General features: G+C 38.8%; 1 protein-coding gene across 1 annotated transcript in view; it reads right to left on the bottom strand.

Annotated features, from left to right (window-relative positions):
- The window catches only part of COL3A1 (collagen type III alpha 1 chain), a 69,494-nt gene that overhangs the window by 12,564 nt on the left and 39,249 nt on the right, over positions 1–17,681 (bottom strand). Inside the window, exons 14-38 of the mRNA XM_048869429.2 lie at positions 16,768–16,812; positions 15,247–15,300; positions 14,205–14,303; positions 14,000–14,044; positions 13,781–13,879; positions 11,464–11,517; positions 11,199–11,306; positions 9,885–9,938; positions 9,683–9,781; positions 8,212–8,265; positions 7,691–7,789; positions 7,427–7,480; positions 7,260–7,313; positions 6,098–6,151; positions 5,553–5,606; positions 4,847–4,891; positions 4,631–4,729; positions 4,431–4,538; positions 3,885–3,938; positions 2,820–2,873; positions 2,661–2,714; positions 1,891–1,944; positions 1,286–1,393; positions 1,065–1,118; positions 482–535 (exon numbers count right to left, since the gene is read on the bottom strand). Coding sequence (XP_048725386.1) covers positions 482–535; positions 1,065–1,118; positions 1,286–1,393; positions 1,891–1,944; positions 2,661–2,714; positions 2,820–2,873; positions 3,885–3,938; positions 4,431–4,538; positions 4,631–4,729; positions 4,847–4,891; positions 5,553–5,606; positions 6,098–6,151; positions 7,260–7,313; positions 7,427–7,480; positions 7,691–7,789; positions 8,212–8,265; positions 9,683–9,781; positions 9,885–9,938; positions 11,199–11,306; positions 11,464–11,517; positions 13,781–13,879; positions 14,000–14,044; positions 14,205–14,303; positions 15,247–15,300; positions 16,768–16,812 — 1,710 coding nt within the window. The remainder of the gene's footprint in view (positions 1–481; positions 536–1,064; positions 1,119–1,285; positions 1,394–1,890; positions 1,945–2,660; positions 2,715–2,819; positions 2,874–3,884; positions 3,939–4,430; positions 4,539–4,630; positions 4,730–4,846; positions 4,892–5,552; positions 5,607–6,097; positions 6,152–7,259; positions 7,314–7,426; positions 7,481–7,690; positions 7,790–8,211; positions 8,266–9,682; positions 9,782–9,884; positions 9,939–11,198; positions 11,307–11,463; positions 11,518–13,780; positions 13,880–13,999; positions 14,045–14,204; positions 14,304–15,246; positions 15,301–16,767; positions 16,813–17,681) is intronic.

Here is a 17,681-nt window from a genome sequence, read left to right as displayed (position 1 = left end):
CTGCTTGGTTCTAAAATTGTTTCATTCTGCAGGCAGCCAAAAAGGGCCTAAACGATCAACTGTGATCTATGGAACACAATTTAAAATCACTGATAGAAAGAAAGGAGGCTTTGGGTGAGAAGAAAACACTACAAGTCAAGATCCTAAACTGTACATTTCTTGCATCATAAAGAGCAAGAGAGAGAATAGGACATTTATGATCACCATAAACAGATAGATAAATAAATAACCCAAATTCTACTGGAGGTAATGGAGAGACCTCACTGAGTTCAGTAGGTTTTGGAGGAGCAAGCACAATGACTATCAGGACAATAAATGAAAGAGTTGCCATCCAAAGCAAAGTGAGATGGGGATAAGCCCATTTTTGTGAAGTTAAGACAAAGAAGAAACTTTACTTTCAGTATACTTGTGTATTATTTATGCCAATGTACTGTAATAGTGATATGAGTTAGATATAACAGCAAGGTAAGTATACACTTACATTATTACCAGGAGGACCAGGCATGCCTCTGGCACCTGGGAAACCAGATGAACCCTGAAATGCATAAGTAAGGGTAGTAGTCAATTTTAAAACATTGGCAACAAAACAGGAAAGAAAAAGGATGAGGGAATATCAGAAGTTTGATTGGTACCTGAGTTTCCTAACACAATACATCTCTGCTGTGGTTTCAAAATCATGGCAAAGGCTTAAGGCAAAGAACAGAGCAAGGCTGGGTGATATTTAGCCATTTTGTACAAGGGCTGAATAAATTTCCATGATAACTAAACATACAGTCCCAATGTTAACTTTTGACGCTGGAAGATCTCAGCTATATCTCAGGGTCTAAGAAAAATTGCCAAGGTGGTCTTTCAGATCAAAATCGCAGGTGACCTGGAGTAGGCCATAGATGGTTTGGCTTAGTTACTCCAGCCTACTCCTGTGCAGGAGAAGTTTGTTATGCCAAAGCCAATCCAAGACCACCAATGCACTGTGCTTGCTGCAGATCGTGCTGGAGTTGTTGCCCCAGTAATAATCAGCAGTGTTGTCTACCAGTGATAGACTGACAGAAAAGGTTAACACTCACAGGGCTGCCTGGAGCACCACGCTCTCCTTTTGCTCCTTGGGAACCAGCTGGACCCTACAGTGAATGAAAAGAACGTTGTAATCTGATATGAAAAACCGTCAACAACAGATAAGATTCTAAGATGTGTCAATGCATTATGCATTTCAAACAGCTCAAACTAATATCATAACTGAAAGAAATTTGAAGTTGAATTTGGGTAACAATGAATACTTAATACTTACTGGTGCACCAGGGCCTCCTTGAGGACCTGCAGCTCCTGCGGGACCAGGCTCACCTCTTTCACCACCAGGGCCTCTCTCTCCTTTTCCACCAGGTTCCCCATTTTGTCCCTGTATTCAAATAAATTCTTATAAATTCTGTTTTGTTAAAAGGGCTATGAGACAGAAGGTAGTTGAGTTTCCTTGGATGTATCCACTTGTTAACTAAGAATACATGGCTATAAGTTATAAATCCATTGAAGGCAATGGATAATATAAATCCAATGTGAGATCAGAACCAAGACCCAGATACTCTTGTCTAAGGAGCTGACACACAATTTAGAAACTCAGCTCTGGTTGCAGACTGTATTGATAGGTGTCTCTTGCTCTAAATCTCACTAAAGAGAATTTGGTAGGGAAGGGGATGGGAATCTTGAAGTATGGCTGAGTAAGTAAACAAAGGGAAATAATTAAAATACATATTAAATATAGAAGTGGAATATAGAGTTATAGTTTGCCATGCTGTGCTTGGTAAATCATTCTAAGATGGACACGAATATGGTCAGTTATTACTAACATGAATTAAAAATAAAAATTGAGTATCAAGTTTGTTTGGTATTTATACTCACGGGGGCTCCAGGGAAGCCAGCAGGCCCAGGGGGGCCCTGTTCACCTCGATCACCCTGCAGAAAAGAAACATATGCTAGATGTAAGAATGAGAAAAATATTCTTCACATCTCATGTGTGAGAACTCTTTGGTGAACATGGTTCATGTTACTCTATCATGCCCCTACTTGAAATAAAATTTAAATGTGGTTACTGAACTTTATACTTTCAAACTGTTTAATTATGTCACTCTTGATAATTATTAGCCTTGTGCCAAATCCTGTTCTCAGTTACATCCGTGTAAGTCCTCAGTGGAGTTATTCCAGTTACACCCTGGTGTAACTGAGATCAAAATCTGGCCCATTTTATCAATATGAAAATGAACACCATGAAATAAGTGAATTTTGAAAAGTTTACTTAATTATTAAAATAGAAAACATACAAAATTAGACCATTAAACTAACTAATAGTTCAAAACTTTTAGGATTTAATTTTATTTATTTATTTAGTGATATTTTCAACCAGAGATGAAAATACCAAGAAACTGTGCATCTCAGATTTTCTCCCACTTCTCTGGTATCTTTCATAGCTTTAACAATAAGTGGTCTGATTTTCAGAAGTTCTGAGCCAGAACAAATCTCACTGAAGTCAATAGGAGATGCAGGTGCTCAGCACCTTTTGAAATCAGGCCCCATCTGTTCTTGAAGACATCACTTAACTGTAGAGCTGAATCTCACCCAGGTAATAGAATCTACAGTAGAGTTATGACTGAACAAAAAGGACGATCACTTACAGGACCACCACGGGCACCTGTAGGACCAGGGGGTCCAGCTGAACCAGGTTCTCCCTGAAAGAATGGAAAGATGTTTGTTTAAGAATTATTCCTCCATCTAAGGAGGAAATCTCAGACATATATACACAACCCTCATTTCAACACAAGGTTATAAACTACCTTATCTCCATGTGGGCCAGCTGGACCTGGGGGCCCAATGGGACCTGCAGATCCCTACAAAATTAGAAAATAATGTATTTAGTATAGGAGTATTATTTTCATGTATTGTGATCAATAAAACTTGCATCTCACGCTCAGTATATATATGGCTTTTTAGTTATTTTAATAGCAGACAATCTACTTCTTTGTTACATTGACACTTCGATGGATTGCGTAGACATCTTGACTTTGTTTTCCCAATGTTCATTGAAGTCAATGGGAGTAATTCCATTGGTATTTACTGGAATTTATCCATTCAGCTAGCTTTACCTCCAGACAATTTACCAAATTTCTCATGATTCCATAGTACCTGATCCATTTTTATCCTCTATTATTGGCAGAGGGCTAGGTCCTACACCACTGAAGTCAGTGGGAGGTTAGAAACTTAGTTCAGTGGGCATATGATGAGGCACAGAGTAAGGAAGAAACTATCAAATGACTACATCAAGACAATGAAAATCTAACATACCTTGGCAATCATAACTTTCCCATAAACTAGTTTTTTATATTTATTGTGACTCATCATGTTGATGCACCATGCCTGGTTTATTTCATGTGTTGTATGAAGTTGCATATTTCATCTAGTTACTATATATAAAATGCTGTAGAAGTATTCTTCATGGAAGTCTTTATATACTCCTCTCCCCCACACCTCAGTCTTGTCCTCTTCAGCCAGTTAACTTTGGAGAAACCAGCAGCTACTTTCATCTGGATGTTTTTCCTAAGTAACTGAACCTTATTTATCTGTAAGCTTCAAGTAATCAAGATTCTATTTTATACTATATCAGCGTCCTGCATGATCAAAAATGTAAGTTATGAGAAACAAGGATTAAATCTAATTTTTTTACAAATATAAACCTGCACTAACAAAATCAGTTCCCCTGGACATGATGAGGTTTGCTGTACCTGTCACAATGATGGTCATTCATTAGAACTTTACTTACATTGTAAATGACTCTTCAACAGCTGTTGAAGCTGAGTCACATGTAATAAGAATGTTCACACAGTATGAGAGGTTATACTCACCCTTGGTCCATCTTTACCAGGGAAGCCATCACCACCTCTGCCACCGGGCTCTCCCTGTCAAACATGAATCAAAAGGGATTTAGAAAATTACTGAGGAAAATGTCACAAGGGTATCGCGATAACTGGATTTTCTAACTGTGGTAATGCAAATCTGGCATTCAGTATAACATTCTGCCTAAGAATACACAGTCAGACATGGAAATCAGTTGTAATACTCAAAATGGATTCAACCACACAGGAGTAGAAAAAATGGGCCAGATCCTCCTTTGGTGCGAATTGGTATCACTTCATTGGCTTCAGTGGAGCTATGCCGATTTACACCATCCGAGAATCTCTCAGCATTTTCACATAGTGTAGTGTCTTGAAAATATATGTCCCGATTTGCATAGATGCTGTGTACCTTTAGCTCTCACTGAAGTCAGTAGGAACTGCAGGTACTCAGCACCTTTGAAATTAGGCCAAAAGTGAATATATGACAAATCTGCTGCTTTGTCTGAAGCTGAAATGGTATTTTCACAAAATTAATAGGAAAAAAGGAGTAGTTACCTTCTCTCCTTTGGGTCCAGGACTTCCGTTACCTCCTCTCTCTCCCGGCATTCCTTGCAAACCAGGTGGCCCTGTACCACCGGGGGGGCCAGGCGCACCAGCAGGACCCTACAAGTGTATTGGGGAAATATAGATGAAATTTGAATGTGCACCTGAATGATTCATGTAACACAGTGAAGGGTTGAGCATAAAGTATGTACCTTGCCACCTTCTGGGCCAGGAGGACCTGTTCCACCTCTTGCTCCAGGGGAACCTTGAGCACCTTGTGGACCACGTTCACCTGGGAGACCATTTTCACCCTGCCATAAAGAAAAATGCGTTAGTTCTTTGTTCCCAAGGCCTGTACGATGGTTCTGCGTTTATTTACCTTCTCTCCTTCACATATTTAATCATAAAAATATTGTTGCAATGCTTACCTTAGTACCTGGGAGTCCAGGGGCTCCATTTTCACCTCTTTGTCCCTGTTTACAATGCAAGAAATATTATTAACCCATATACTTTACATTTTACACAGTAAACCTATCTCAAAAAATGGTGTTTGGCATCCTTCAAATTTTACCCCTAATAGTGATCATACAAACTACCCCAGTTTGGCTCCTGTTATGATCTAATTCTTGGAAATACCATTTTCAAGAGGATGGTAATTCCAGAGATGGATGTCAAAATATAGTGGCCTTCTCAGGTTTAAGAGTGCTGTCATAGGGTGTGTTTTCAGGTGGTATATCTGGGGCAGAAAAGGGAGATGAGGCAATCGGATCAGCACTGTTAGCCCACATGTGCCCACACAGTATGACAGATTTCATCATGATTTCAGTAGCCACAGTGTCTGCTCCACCGCCTTTGTACTCTGATAGGGGGTTGGCCAATAGGTACGCTATAATGGATACACTGACCAAATCCCCATCCTTCTGGCTTCACCCGTCCAACCCACCCACCCTCGATAATGCCTTCAGTGCTGTGGCACAAAGACCCTGTGATGGATCACGGCTTCCCAGGACACAAAAATACAGATTCCTCTATTTTTAAGGTGTTTTGCATCTGAAAAGGGGACCTGAAAGGAATTGCTGTTCTTATATTTGTATTTTGATTTCTTGATTTCCAAAAGAAGAAAGGACAACTTACTGGTTCTCCAGGCTTTCCACTCTCTCCAGGTGGGCCTGCAGTACCGGGTAATCCCTGTTTAAATTAAAGACACCACTTCATAAATAAATATTTTATATATACCTAGATAGAAATATCTGTATATGATTGATATTGCATGGTGATTTAGAGAAAAGCAGAATACGAACAACTGTCCTGAGAGCTATCTATTGTAATTTAAGTTTTCCAACCTAAATTGTGCATTCTCCAAAGTCAGAGAAAATGTGACACAGAAATAATTCAGTGAAAATAATTGTGTAATTGTATCTAATATTTTGCAAATGAGGAAGGTGTAACTGGAAAGCCAGATATTCAGATATAGATAACCCACTGATCCATCACCATTCTTCACGGAGTCAGTCAGGCTTGCCAGATATTGATCAGCTAACTTACATGAAGATCTTGGTTGACCTTTCTCACTTCAAAACATGAGAAAACAAGCCCTAATTGATATATTTAAGGTCTTCTTTATTTGTTAGCCTGTTTTAAAAAATTGCATTGGAAGCAATAAAAGAAATGAACAGCACCTGGAAGCCAGATGGACCTGGAGATCCCGCCTCTCCTTTTTCACCAGGAGGACCCTGGAAGGACACAAAAAGGCAACACAAAATTCATCAACATCATTCTTACACATAAAAGAATTCTTAACATATTCATATTGTAGTTAAAATGCCACATACATTCTAAGTCACAAAATTAGACAAAAATGAAAGCATAAAAGTGAACCATTAGCACCATTGAGCTTTTGTCATGTGACTATCAGACCCTTCTGATCTTGCTGACTATACTCTCATAAAACTATTAAAGTCAAAGGTTTTGTTTTGGTATTTTTTTTTACAATAATAAGGTCTGCAACATTAAGCCTACTGTGAAAGTTTTATAAAAAAATCAAAAATATTAAAACTTCCCAAGACATTCACAAGTTGCTTTATGGATGTTTTTCCAATACACAAGGGACTCAACTGTATGAGTAAGTCATTGTGGAATGGAAGAAGAGATCACATAATGGCACTCCTTATGCTCCCCTAAATGAAATTTCTGCTCTAGGCTAGCTCTGCTAGCTTCCACAGAAGGAGCAGGTAGACAAGGAAGCACGGCAGTGTCCCACTTCTAAAGGGGGACGCCATCTTGTCATACTCATCCATGCTCATCTTGCTGCATTCAAAGAGGTATTGTGAATTCTTGAGGCCAGTACCTCTGGGAGCTCATGCGAAGATTCTTTCCATCTTTCCTCTCTTACCATCAGCTAAAATTCCAGCAGAAAGACTACCTTCGTAGACATGCCTAATACAGCACCCAGGTTACCTAACTTTAACACTGGTAAACTGCCAAAGGAAATTGTAAATTTCTCCAGTAATCCTTAAATTGGTTTAAACTGGCACAGCTCCATTCACTTCAGTTTATATGAACAGAACTTCTGTCTTAGTTATCTTTAACAAACTGAGTACTTATTAACGAACAAACAAAGACAAGTTAGTCCACCAGGTGTTTCTGTCTTTATAACTAATGGGAAATTTCTCTCTCCATCAGAGAAGAAAATGTTCTCTCTCAAGGTTCACACTCCCTTTGCAGACCACTAACACTAAGCAGTTGAAAAGTATTTGGGAAATATTAACATGTGTTTTTTACAGAAAATATATCAGCTGTTCCAAGACTTTTCTTTTATGAGATGCTGGACATTGCACTTACAGCGACTCCTGGAGGACCTTGGATGCCAATATCACCACTCTTTCCAGGAAGACCCTATCAAATCACAAAATGAGACTGATTATGGATCAGTGCAATTTTTAAAAGGATTAAAATCACAGAGGACATTGTGAATTATTACTAAAGAGAAGCTGATAAATGAAACTGACCTGTGTGCCAGGGGGTCCAGGGGCACCTCTTTCTCCATTCTTACCTGGCGCACCCTTTAAAAAGGGAAAGACCAGACACATTTAAAATACATGTTTCTAATTCAAACTCTAGTTAAAATGAGAGTTTCATAGATATAGGGCCAGATCATCTGCAGAATTAGATCAATGTAGCACCATCAAAATCAATGGAACTAAACTGATCTACAACTGCAGAGGACCTGGCCCATTAAGTATATGTTTTTTAAGTCAAGGAATTACACTAACCTCATTACCCTTAGGACCTGGGAAACCCATCACACCTGGTTGACCTCGTGGACCTGATTGGCCTGGAGGACCAGGTCGGCCAGATTCTCCCTGATTACCCTGATGCAGGAGAGAGATAGCGACAATTAGAAGAAACAAATGATTATGTGAACAATAGAGAAATGTTTTAAAAAATCAAATGGAAGAGCTAAAAGGTGAGCAAAGACTATGTTATTTTTGGCTAACTTTTCATTTGAAATACACTTTTATGATTTTTTTTAAATTACATGTAAACTCCTGTGGAAGAGGAGTCAGTGTTTATAGTGATGTTAAATAACAAAGTTTGGACAGTGCCGTTACAATGAAAAACATATGGAATAGTCGGTCACTGTAAAATTAACACAGAATACAACTAATGAACTTGTTTCTGATCTCGCCTACATTTTACACCAGGACTCCAATGGAGTGATAATGGTGTTAAGTGAGATCAAAGGCAAGCCCAGTGACAGTACTATCATATAATATTTGTGCAATGTACGTACTGGAGGGCCGGGTTTGCCATCATGTCCTGGGCTTCCTGGACTTCCTGTCAAACCCTTCATTTGAAGAAAAAATATGTTAATTTTTAGTGAAAAAGCTAATGTTGTTAGATTACATTCTATACAGACACCATTATTTACAGTTAGTTTTACAAAACCATTTCAGGCTCACTAAAGAAATCCATTGGATTTACAAGGGACAAGCTGCTCAATAATTAATTTAATAGGGATTCAGCCCATTCGGAGATATTCGATAGAGGGAATGAAGTTGCTTTAGGCACCAAAAAGCAATCATTATTCTCTAAAATTAAAGTATGCAATGAAAGCATTTTCATTAAGTCCCTATTGTTTACATACAACTACATTTAATAGCACGTTCTTAGTAATTTTGGTTTTGCTCTTCAATTTACCAAATATATGATGTATATCACATTGTATGTCTGAAAATCACATTGATTTCCAATAAAAACTATTTTATTGTAAAATGTAATAACTCATAAGCCTGTATGGAAAAATCAGTGGTTGCTGACCTTTGAACTTACAAATATTAGTCACCAGTACCCACTAATTCTCAGTAGAGCACATTTTACTTTTCTGCTTTTTATGCCTAATGCCTTATAACTTCTCTCTGATTGAGTCTATGGGCATCAAATATGCTATGCCAAAGACCAAACAGCACATTTACTAAATGCTTCATAACAGAAAAAAATAATGTTCAAATTTTATATTTTATATAAAATTAGATTAAATATAAAATTATCCAATGGAACTTTATATAGGGTCAAAAACTATAAGAGCCAAGCTGTAACTTGAACAGTTTGGTACCTCCTGCATCCTACGGAGTGCAGCTTCATATAGTCTTCCTGCTCCCAACGGTAGAGAAATGTTGTGGGAGTGGGGCAGGTCAGTGCTGGTTGATTTGGTATTATATGGTCCACTGACCAAATACACTTCTGTGGAAGGGCACGAGGGCAGCTTTGGAGGTTACTACAACTCAACTTCAGACACTCCCTAATGCACTCAGGAAAGGATTTAACTCATTGCTTTGAAAATCACCAAAATGTACTGAAAGGATTTTGAGCTAATTGAAATTCAGATATGGTGGCAAACAGTCAAAGGTTCAGGGGTTTAGCTAAGTACCCAGAAGTCTGAATACTTATCCAAAATTTATTCAGATTGTTTAATTCTCTTGAGCTTGAACACCTGGGTTGGAAATCCCATAAGAAGGAGTGTCCTTAAAGTATTTTTTGCACTTCTAGTTCCATTTTTGACCACAACCACAAAGTGCACAGGGTGTAAATATAATTAATTAAATACATAAAATAGATATCGACACGGATTGAAAATCTCAAAAAGGTTTGATATCCCATTGGAAATTTGGCTCTGGCTGCTGAATCAAACCAGCTCAGTCACCTGTAATAAAGATCATCATCAAATTATCTTAATAGCACATTAAAAGAACATTCTCTCTTACTCTCATTCCTGGAAGACCAGGGCCACCATCGCGTCCAGGTTCTCCCGGAGCTCCTCTTGGACCTGCAATGCCTGGACCACCACGTTCACCAGCAGGACCCTTAATATTTTTAAAAAGGACATTGGACATTCACAATAAGTAAATAAAGCTATTTAAATGATCATTATTATAATGGATTTCATGAAATTGGGGAAGCATGTACCTTTTCTCCAGGAAGTCCATTACTACCAGGTATGCCACGGGAACCTGGGGTACCCTGCAAGCAAGAGAGCAGACATTTTATTCCTGTGGATCAAATATCATGCAAAGTCTACCTATGTAGCAGAGACAATCAAAAACATCTGCTGGTTTCTTGAAAGATCATGTGCAAAGTTCTGTTCACACAAATAGATCCAAATATTTTTAAATGTTGTAATAACAAACTTTGATGTTTCTCAACCAACCACATTTACTCACATTTTAGTGATATTCAGTGAAGGAGATACATGGAGATGACATTCCATCCTGGCTGTACAGATTCAAGATCCTTTTTCTGTATGCACAGTGCACTTTGGGTCTAATCCAACGTCCACTGAAGTCAAAGGGAGTCCTATAAGTGACTTCAATGGGCATTGGTATAGGCCCTATTCTTTAGGATTTCCTTAAATTCATGTTAAAAAATTAACATATTTCAGCCTTGAAAAGTGATTTTCCTTCTCTATCATTCTTTAAGAAGGCCTTTTGGTTGCAATGTTTTGATGACATTAGTTAATATTATCTGCATTGTTTTAAGACAACTTTCCATTTGCAGTTCACTCATGCATTCAACCTCCTCCTATTTTGTTCACTGTGCATCTCTGATTTCCTCACAACTTTCCAAAATACTTTCCAAAGTTAGTGAATATAAAATTGAATCAATCTCAATTCTAATTTGTTTTAGGTGGGAACAGGAAATTAAAATGAGCAGCAGGCTGTCATTGTTGATGATGCTGGAACAATTTATTTCAATAATTATTCCATGATAAAACTCTATACAAACCAGTAGCATCTAATTGTTAAAAGACTGTTGGCAGAAGAATCAGCTAATTATCCTGAATATGGATGAATCAATCTTAATTTCACTTTCAAGAGTTGAAACTTTGTCATGTTCATTTGATCTGCAGGAATTCAATTTCATTGTCATTCTACAAATTGTAGCGGGATTGTATTTGGCATCTTTAATACATATTACACTATACTTTTCTGTTCTTATTCGGTTCAAAATTTTGGGTAGAAACACCAGTTTTTTCAAGATTAATAACCCTCTAACTATGAAAAGAAGAATAACTTTAATGTATTTTAAAGTAAAGAAAGACCCAAGCCATGCAGAGCAGATCTAGATTAGGATTTGGATCTGAAGTTTTCCAGTATGTGGGATGTTCACATCTGGAAGTTTGGTTCAATATCTATTTGGATTCAAAGTTTGAATCCCAAGTTTTGGTACATGGTATGTGACATATGATTTAACTACCCAGTGTGGTAACTTGGAGTGACTTACCCTTTCTCCTGGTGTTCCAGGTAAACCATTTGTGCCTGGCTCACCATTAGCACCCTTTTTGCCTTCTTCGCCAGGAGGACCAGCAGCACCTGGAATACCATTTTCACCCTAGTGACAAAGCAGGAACAAGTGAAAACATATTGTGCAGAGGCAAAACTCTCACTGAGTTCAATGGAAGTTTTGCCTGGGGTAAGGACTGTTATTAATAAGCTTGTAAAACATGATGATGCATTAAAGAAATTAGAATATTTAGAAAATCACTTACACGCTCTCCTCGTAAGCCTGGCTCTCCTTTTGCACCGTTCTTACCAGGTTCACCCTAAACAGAACACACTTCCATTAATGCTTCTACATAACAGAATATTTCGGTAGGTTTGTTAGATAACAATAATAATAAGAAATATATCTCTCAGCATTTAAATTGTCAGCTCATTTTTATGGTTTATCTGCTTACAGGAGTCAAACAGAAGTGGAAGACTCCTACTGGAGCTGGTTACACATCCTCTCTGTAAAAGAGATGATCCTGTAACCCTTACTCAGGTGAGTGCTTCCATTGGGTCAAACCCTAGGTTTCATTCTGGTTTTGAATCACTGGAAGTTTGATGTCAGTTTTGCTGGATGCCAATGGGAATTTGCATTAATAAGGTTTGAGGAATTATGGAGTAATTCTGTCAGGACACAGCACGTTAATTTCAATGTTAATACAATAATAAGCATTTTACACACTATGAGTAGATTTCATAGGGGCAGGCCCAAGGAAATTTAGAAATAAAAAAGATGAAAATTTTTATATGTAACAATTAGAAATGGATGAATGGTGTGAGTTTAAATCTGAGTGGCCATCCAGATACATCCTCCTACCACCCAAAGATATAATTACTGTATGTCAATTGAGATATGTTGAGATGTCAATAAGGTTCAACACTTGGAATAGTTATGATGGACAAAAATCTGTAATTTTACTATGGCTTTGCAATATTATACTGTTACCAAAGTTTTTGCTTTGCTGTGCTTTTCTGTTTTGTTGGTTGGATAATTATAATAGACAATTGCAAAGGGATGGTAGTGTTAAGGAAAAGTTAGCACATGTGACTTCATTTTGGTTTGGGGCCCACCATTGTTTAAATGCCGGCACATCATACACCAGGAGGAGTGATCCTTAGATACTGAATCCCTGTGAAAATCCTCCTCCTTGTCTCCAGCCTGCCTTGACTCCCAGTATCTGGTTTTTGTCAGTCTCTAACTCCCTGTCTCTTGGCCTTGATGTGAGGCCTCCCATTCTGATAATAAAAGTTACCGATGCATGGCTTTAGGACCATGCTGTGTAATTAACATACTGGTATAGCACGAGGAATGCACCAAGCAGGGATAGGTGGTAGATAAGACAAGGGTTTGTTTATTGGCTAAGGTTTCCGATGAACGAGGGCAACATGCTTTGCTAAAAAGTATATAACCTTTGTATAATCTATATTCGTGGTCCCCCCCTGGCTAGCAGGGGGGCACCACGCTCGAGCGTAATAAACTTAGTGTTTTTTGGGAACTCTGCAGTTGTGGACTTTGTTTCTGTGCCTCAGCCTAGATTCGAACTGTGCGTGTCCTATCAGGTGTAATTCGTAGCATTGGTGTGCGTGTCCTATCAGGTATAATTCGCAGCATTTGTGTGCCTGTCCTACCAGGTGTAATTCGTAGCATTTGTGTGCGTGTCCTACAAGGTATAATTCGCAGCAGTTGTATGCGTGTCCTACCAGGTGTAATTCGTAACAGTAGAATTGACTAGGCAAGTTCAAATATATGGGAAATGGCTGAAGGCTCCTAACAGAACTCCAGAAGCCATATTCTTCTGTCACGTACAGGGAGTCCTCAGACTTATGATGCCTGAGTTACGTTGGATGCCACTTATGACGCTTTTCTATTGACTGCCCATTTCACCCCTACGATGCTTGTTTTGACCTTAGGACACTCAATTTGCATAAAGTTTGCTTGAAATCACTTCCTGTTTGCATTATACTGGTAGGAGCTGGAAGGGGTCACTTCTGATTGGCTTAGAGGCATCAGGATAGGTTGTTGCTGGGTAGGGTTGCCACTTGTTTTTGATTGGCTCCTGGCTCGAGGCTCAGCCAATCAGAAAGCTTGAACCGTGATTGGCTGAGTCTCAGCATGTGTGCCATTCTCCTTGGCTTTCTGAGCTTGTGTTGCCAGCATCCTGAGCAGCATGTGTGAGTGTATATGTTTATTTGAATGATGTTTACAAAATACAGTGTACAGTAAATACATTGATGTTGCAACATTAGTCATCTATAATTCATTTAGTACAAAAAACTGGGTTATTGTGGTGAAAATAGTATATCAAGCCTTGGTTCAGGAACCAATCCCCCCTTAATCCTCAATCCTACCATTGATTCCGATGGCAAAAGTGTTTTTGACTTACAACATTTCGACTTACAACACAATTTTGTGGAATGAATTGTGTCGTAAGTCCGAGGACTTCCTGTACACCTGTGCAACCCTACTGGGGGTTGCAGGTGATGGGGAATTTATCCCCTTGTTTTATCTTAGTAATGAAAAGAATGTTGGTAACTCACTGACGGGCCTCTTTGTCCGGGAATTCCATTGGTACCTGCGGGACCAGGAGGGCCACGGGCTCCACTCAACCCAGGAGCACCAGGAATACCAGCAGGGCCCTGTGTGGGATTGAAGGACACTAATATGAATAAAGCATGGCATTACTGAATGCTGTGTAATCAAAACTGTAACCCCGACCAATAACGTTGTAAAAAATGACAATTTGGTGGGATACTTACCGTTTCACCTTTACCACCTGGGTTTCCATCTCTTCCAGGATTGCCCTGGAAAGAAGAAATGATTAATCAATGCTAACACAGTGTCCTTAAATCCAAAAATTCCATAGCACTTTGCAATCATCAATTTGTATGGCAGTAATCATAACAATATGTTTGTATAACCAGCACAATATTTCCGAGGACTTATGTGATGTTTGTTACTTACAGGAGAACCAGCTGCACCAGCATGACCTTGTGGACCAGGTTCTCCTCTTTGTCCAGGGGTACCATCAGAGCCTGGGGAACCAGGAGCACCAGCTTCACCCTATGAAGAAGATGGTATGAGAGCAAATTGAACTCCCTCTAGTATTGCTCCCAATGCATAATATTAACATTTTAGCCTCATTACCTCTTCCTCAGCCAGTGCACCTTTGCCTGACCCAGGCAGAATGCTGACACTAGCCTATCCTGAGCAAAGTGGGCAGGTAACTGATCTAAGGGAACACAGCCAGCTAGAACTTGGCAATATGTGCTGGGCAGCACTTGCTGACGTACTGCATATTGTCTCATGCAGTTCGAAAGAGTGATAGAAAGCACATTGCCCCTCATGCACTATAAGGCATTGTGTCTGCCTCGTTCCTGTGCAGGTAGAATGCATCAGAGTACCTTTACCTAGTTGCCAAAGCCCCATCCTGCACCTTACAGTATTCCTTAGAGGAACAAGACTGCAATTTAGTCCTTTTAACATAAGAAAAGAATAAAAAAGAGCACATCATTTGTATATTTAACATGGAGGAGCAGAGAGAGTCTCCAGAGAAGAAGGGCTAAAAAAGGAGAAGGATAAAGAAATCAACAGTTGCAAGGACAGTGATGTGCACAGGTGTGGGCTTCACATTAGAATGGCTGACACACAAAATTAGTAGTACTACTGGATGATTGTATTACTTGTATTGTAAATGTGTCTAGAGGTCAGCATGAAAGTATCTTGGAGAAACTTCCAAAACATATGCAGAAGTGAGAGATGTTACAGGCCTTGGGCCAAATCCTCACTGCATTCACATGCATTGGTTGCAATGGGAGTGCCTGTGAGAGTGAAGTGAACATGATTTGCCTAATTCTGTGTATGAAAATACATCAGCTATAGACCTCCAAGAAATGTGACAGCAGCCAGAAAGTGAGGAACCATCTAGTGAAAAACACACACCAGTATCTCTGAGGTATATATGTAGACATATGTCATATGGTAAAATAGATCTTCAAATAGGTACCTTAGAACCTGGAGAGCCTGGAAATCCTGCAGTTCCTGGAGGGCCAGGGGGACCCTTAAATAAAGAAGGCAAAGTTATTATTACAAGAGGTGACGGTCATATGGAATGAATCTTAATTTGAAAATAAACCTGAGAGAGTTTTTTTCTGTCGTGAAAAAAAACATCTGGCAAAATATCAAGAAATATGAGTCATACTCTAGAAGATGAAATTTGGGTGGTTTTAAAATACCACACCTATACTTTAGTTACCCTTATTCAATGTACATTTTCAATCAGATGTGGATGTTTTTGTACCTGAATAATTTCAATTTGAAAAGTATGATTATCGAGATGATATTACACAAACTATTTTAACAGATCACTTGAATGAAAGCATGTGAGAGGGAAAAGAGGAGAATATGGTTGCTACTATTACAATTTCTAAGTAGTTGGAAAAATAAAAAAGTTGGGCTACCCCATGGTTTATATGGCCTATTGAGACCAAATGAGCCAGTGTGAAGCATCAAAGGACAAAGACTTTGTTGATTGCTCTCCCCCACATTCATGAAGAAGGGGCTTGCGTGTGAACTCATCCCATCAGCTTGAACTCTGGGGGAAGAGAATAAAAATGCCTGACAAGAAGGAACTATATCAGGATGCTGCTTGGAATTTGGAGAGGGCAATGTTTCTAAGCATAAGCAAGGGATCCCCAACTGCTTGGCTTGTGCTAGCGCTAAAGGACATATAGAGCTTGCATATTATAGTAGCTACGATTACCTTTTGAAATCTAAGACTGTATCTCATTTGTGTGTGTCTGTTTACCTGCTTTAACCTTGTAAATAACCATCTCATTTATTTTTCTGAGTTAATAACTCTTTAGTTAGTATTATAGGACTGGCTACAAGCATTGTTTTTGGTTTGAGATCTGAGGTACAACTGACCTGGAGTAAATGACTGGTCCTTTGGGACTGGGAGTAACCTGAATATTGTTGTGATTTTTGGGGTAAGGGTCAATCTACCACAAAGGCAAGATAGACCGGAGTTCACACTTGTTACTTGGTTGATGAAATCTAATTATAGAACATACATCAGTTTGGGGTTTATGCCCTGTTCCTTGACAGTCTGCCCTGAGGTTGGCACTCTTGCTCGTGAGCTAGTCTAGACAGCTTGACATCATGGTCTAGCGCTAGGGCTGGGTGACTTATATGATGAAATCATTCCAAATCTGGCCCATATAAAGAGTTTCCATTATCTTTGTCAGTAAATAATTAGAGAAAAGCTTGGATATACATACACATCCTTTTTATTTACAGGATCATGATTTCTCTTATTTTCTTTTTATTCTTCATCAAAAATAAAGGTTTTATCTTTCAATCATAATAAGCATAAAGTTCTTGAAAAGTATAATTGCATAAGACACCAGTTCATAAGGCAAACCATGTCCAATTAGTGGGTGGCGTTGTAGCACATCAAGCACATGGGCAAGAGAAAAATAGTTAAGCAATACAATAGTTAAGGGAAAACAATAATTAAGTTTCTTACAGGTTGTCCAGATGTTCCTGGAGTACCATCATTACCACGGGCACCCTACCAAAAGAATACAACATAATCACATACCAAACATTCTCTTTGGGGCTAAAAAGCCAAGCACTTTGATATTGGACAATGATCTTGACTTTCAACTTTCATGTTTCTGTGTGTCCATGCATTCCTATATATTTTATTAAGGTACACACAATTCCTCAGGTATGGTGGCATACTATATTAAATAACAATAGTAGTAGCAGTAGTAATAATAATAATATCCAAAAGGGGCCTATCGATTGTACATGCACTTTGCTGTAATGATACGATAGTGGTAGACAAGGAAATATGTTATTAGACACCAGAAATTCTTTAATGCATAGCAATCATGCTTAATAAAGCAAAACATAATGCGTGTGACCTGTAAATAAGACAGCAATAGATGTCATGCATTCTTGAATGACTATAGCTTACAACCACAGAGAAAGGATAAAATGTGGCACAAGAGAACTAACAATGATTTAAGGCCTGTTACCTCTGCTGTAGATGTATCAGACATCTTCATTGCTCAGTACATTGAGTACTAGCATAAACAGTCCCTGTTCTGTTATATTTTAGGTTGAGACTTGTTTGCATTAGCTAGTGTTAATTACGACCTCCCCTTGTAAGCCAAGCTGGGACACCACAGTCTCACTCTTCTCTACAGCAGTCACTTTGTTAAGTTAGTCTTGTAATGCTGACCTCTACTCCATCCTGCCCACCCTGTTGGCTGAACTTATACCCTCAAAGTATAATATATTAGCATACAATATAAAGAAGGACTCATTAAGGACACATGGCATGTAACAAATCTGTATGCCCTTTACTACAACCATTGATCTTTGGCTGGTAAATTTTCATGATGATTTTGCGGAAACTATATATTCTGCCAT

This window comes from Caretta caretta, chromosome 11 (genome assembly GCF_965140235.1).
Source record: "Caretta caretta isolate rCarCar2 chromosome 11, rCarCar1.hap1, whole genome shotgun sequence".
Taxonomy (NCBI): Eukaryota; Metazoa; Chordata; order Testudines; family Cheloniidae; genus Caretta; species Caretta caretta.
This window is presented reverse-complemented; position numbering and strand designations above follow the sequence as displayed.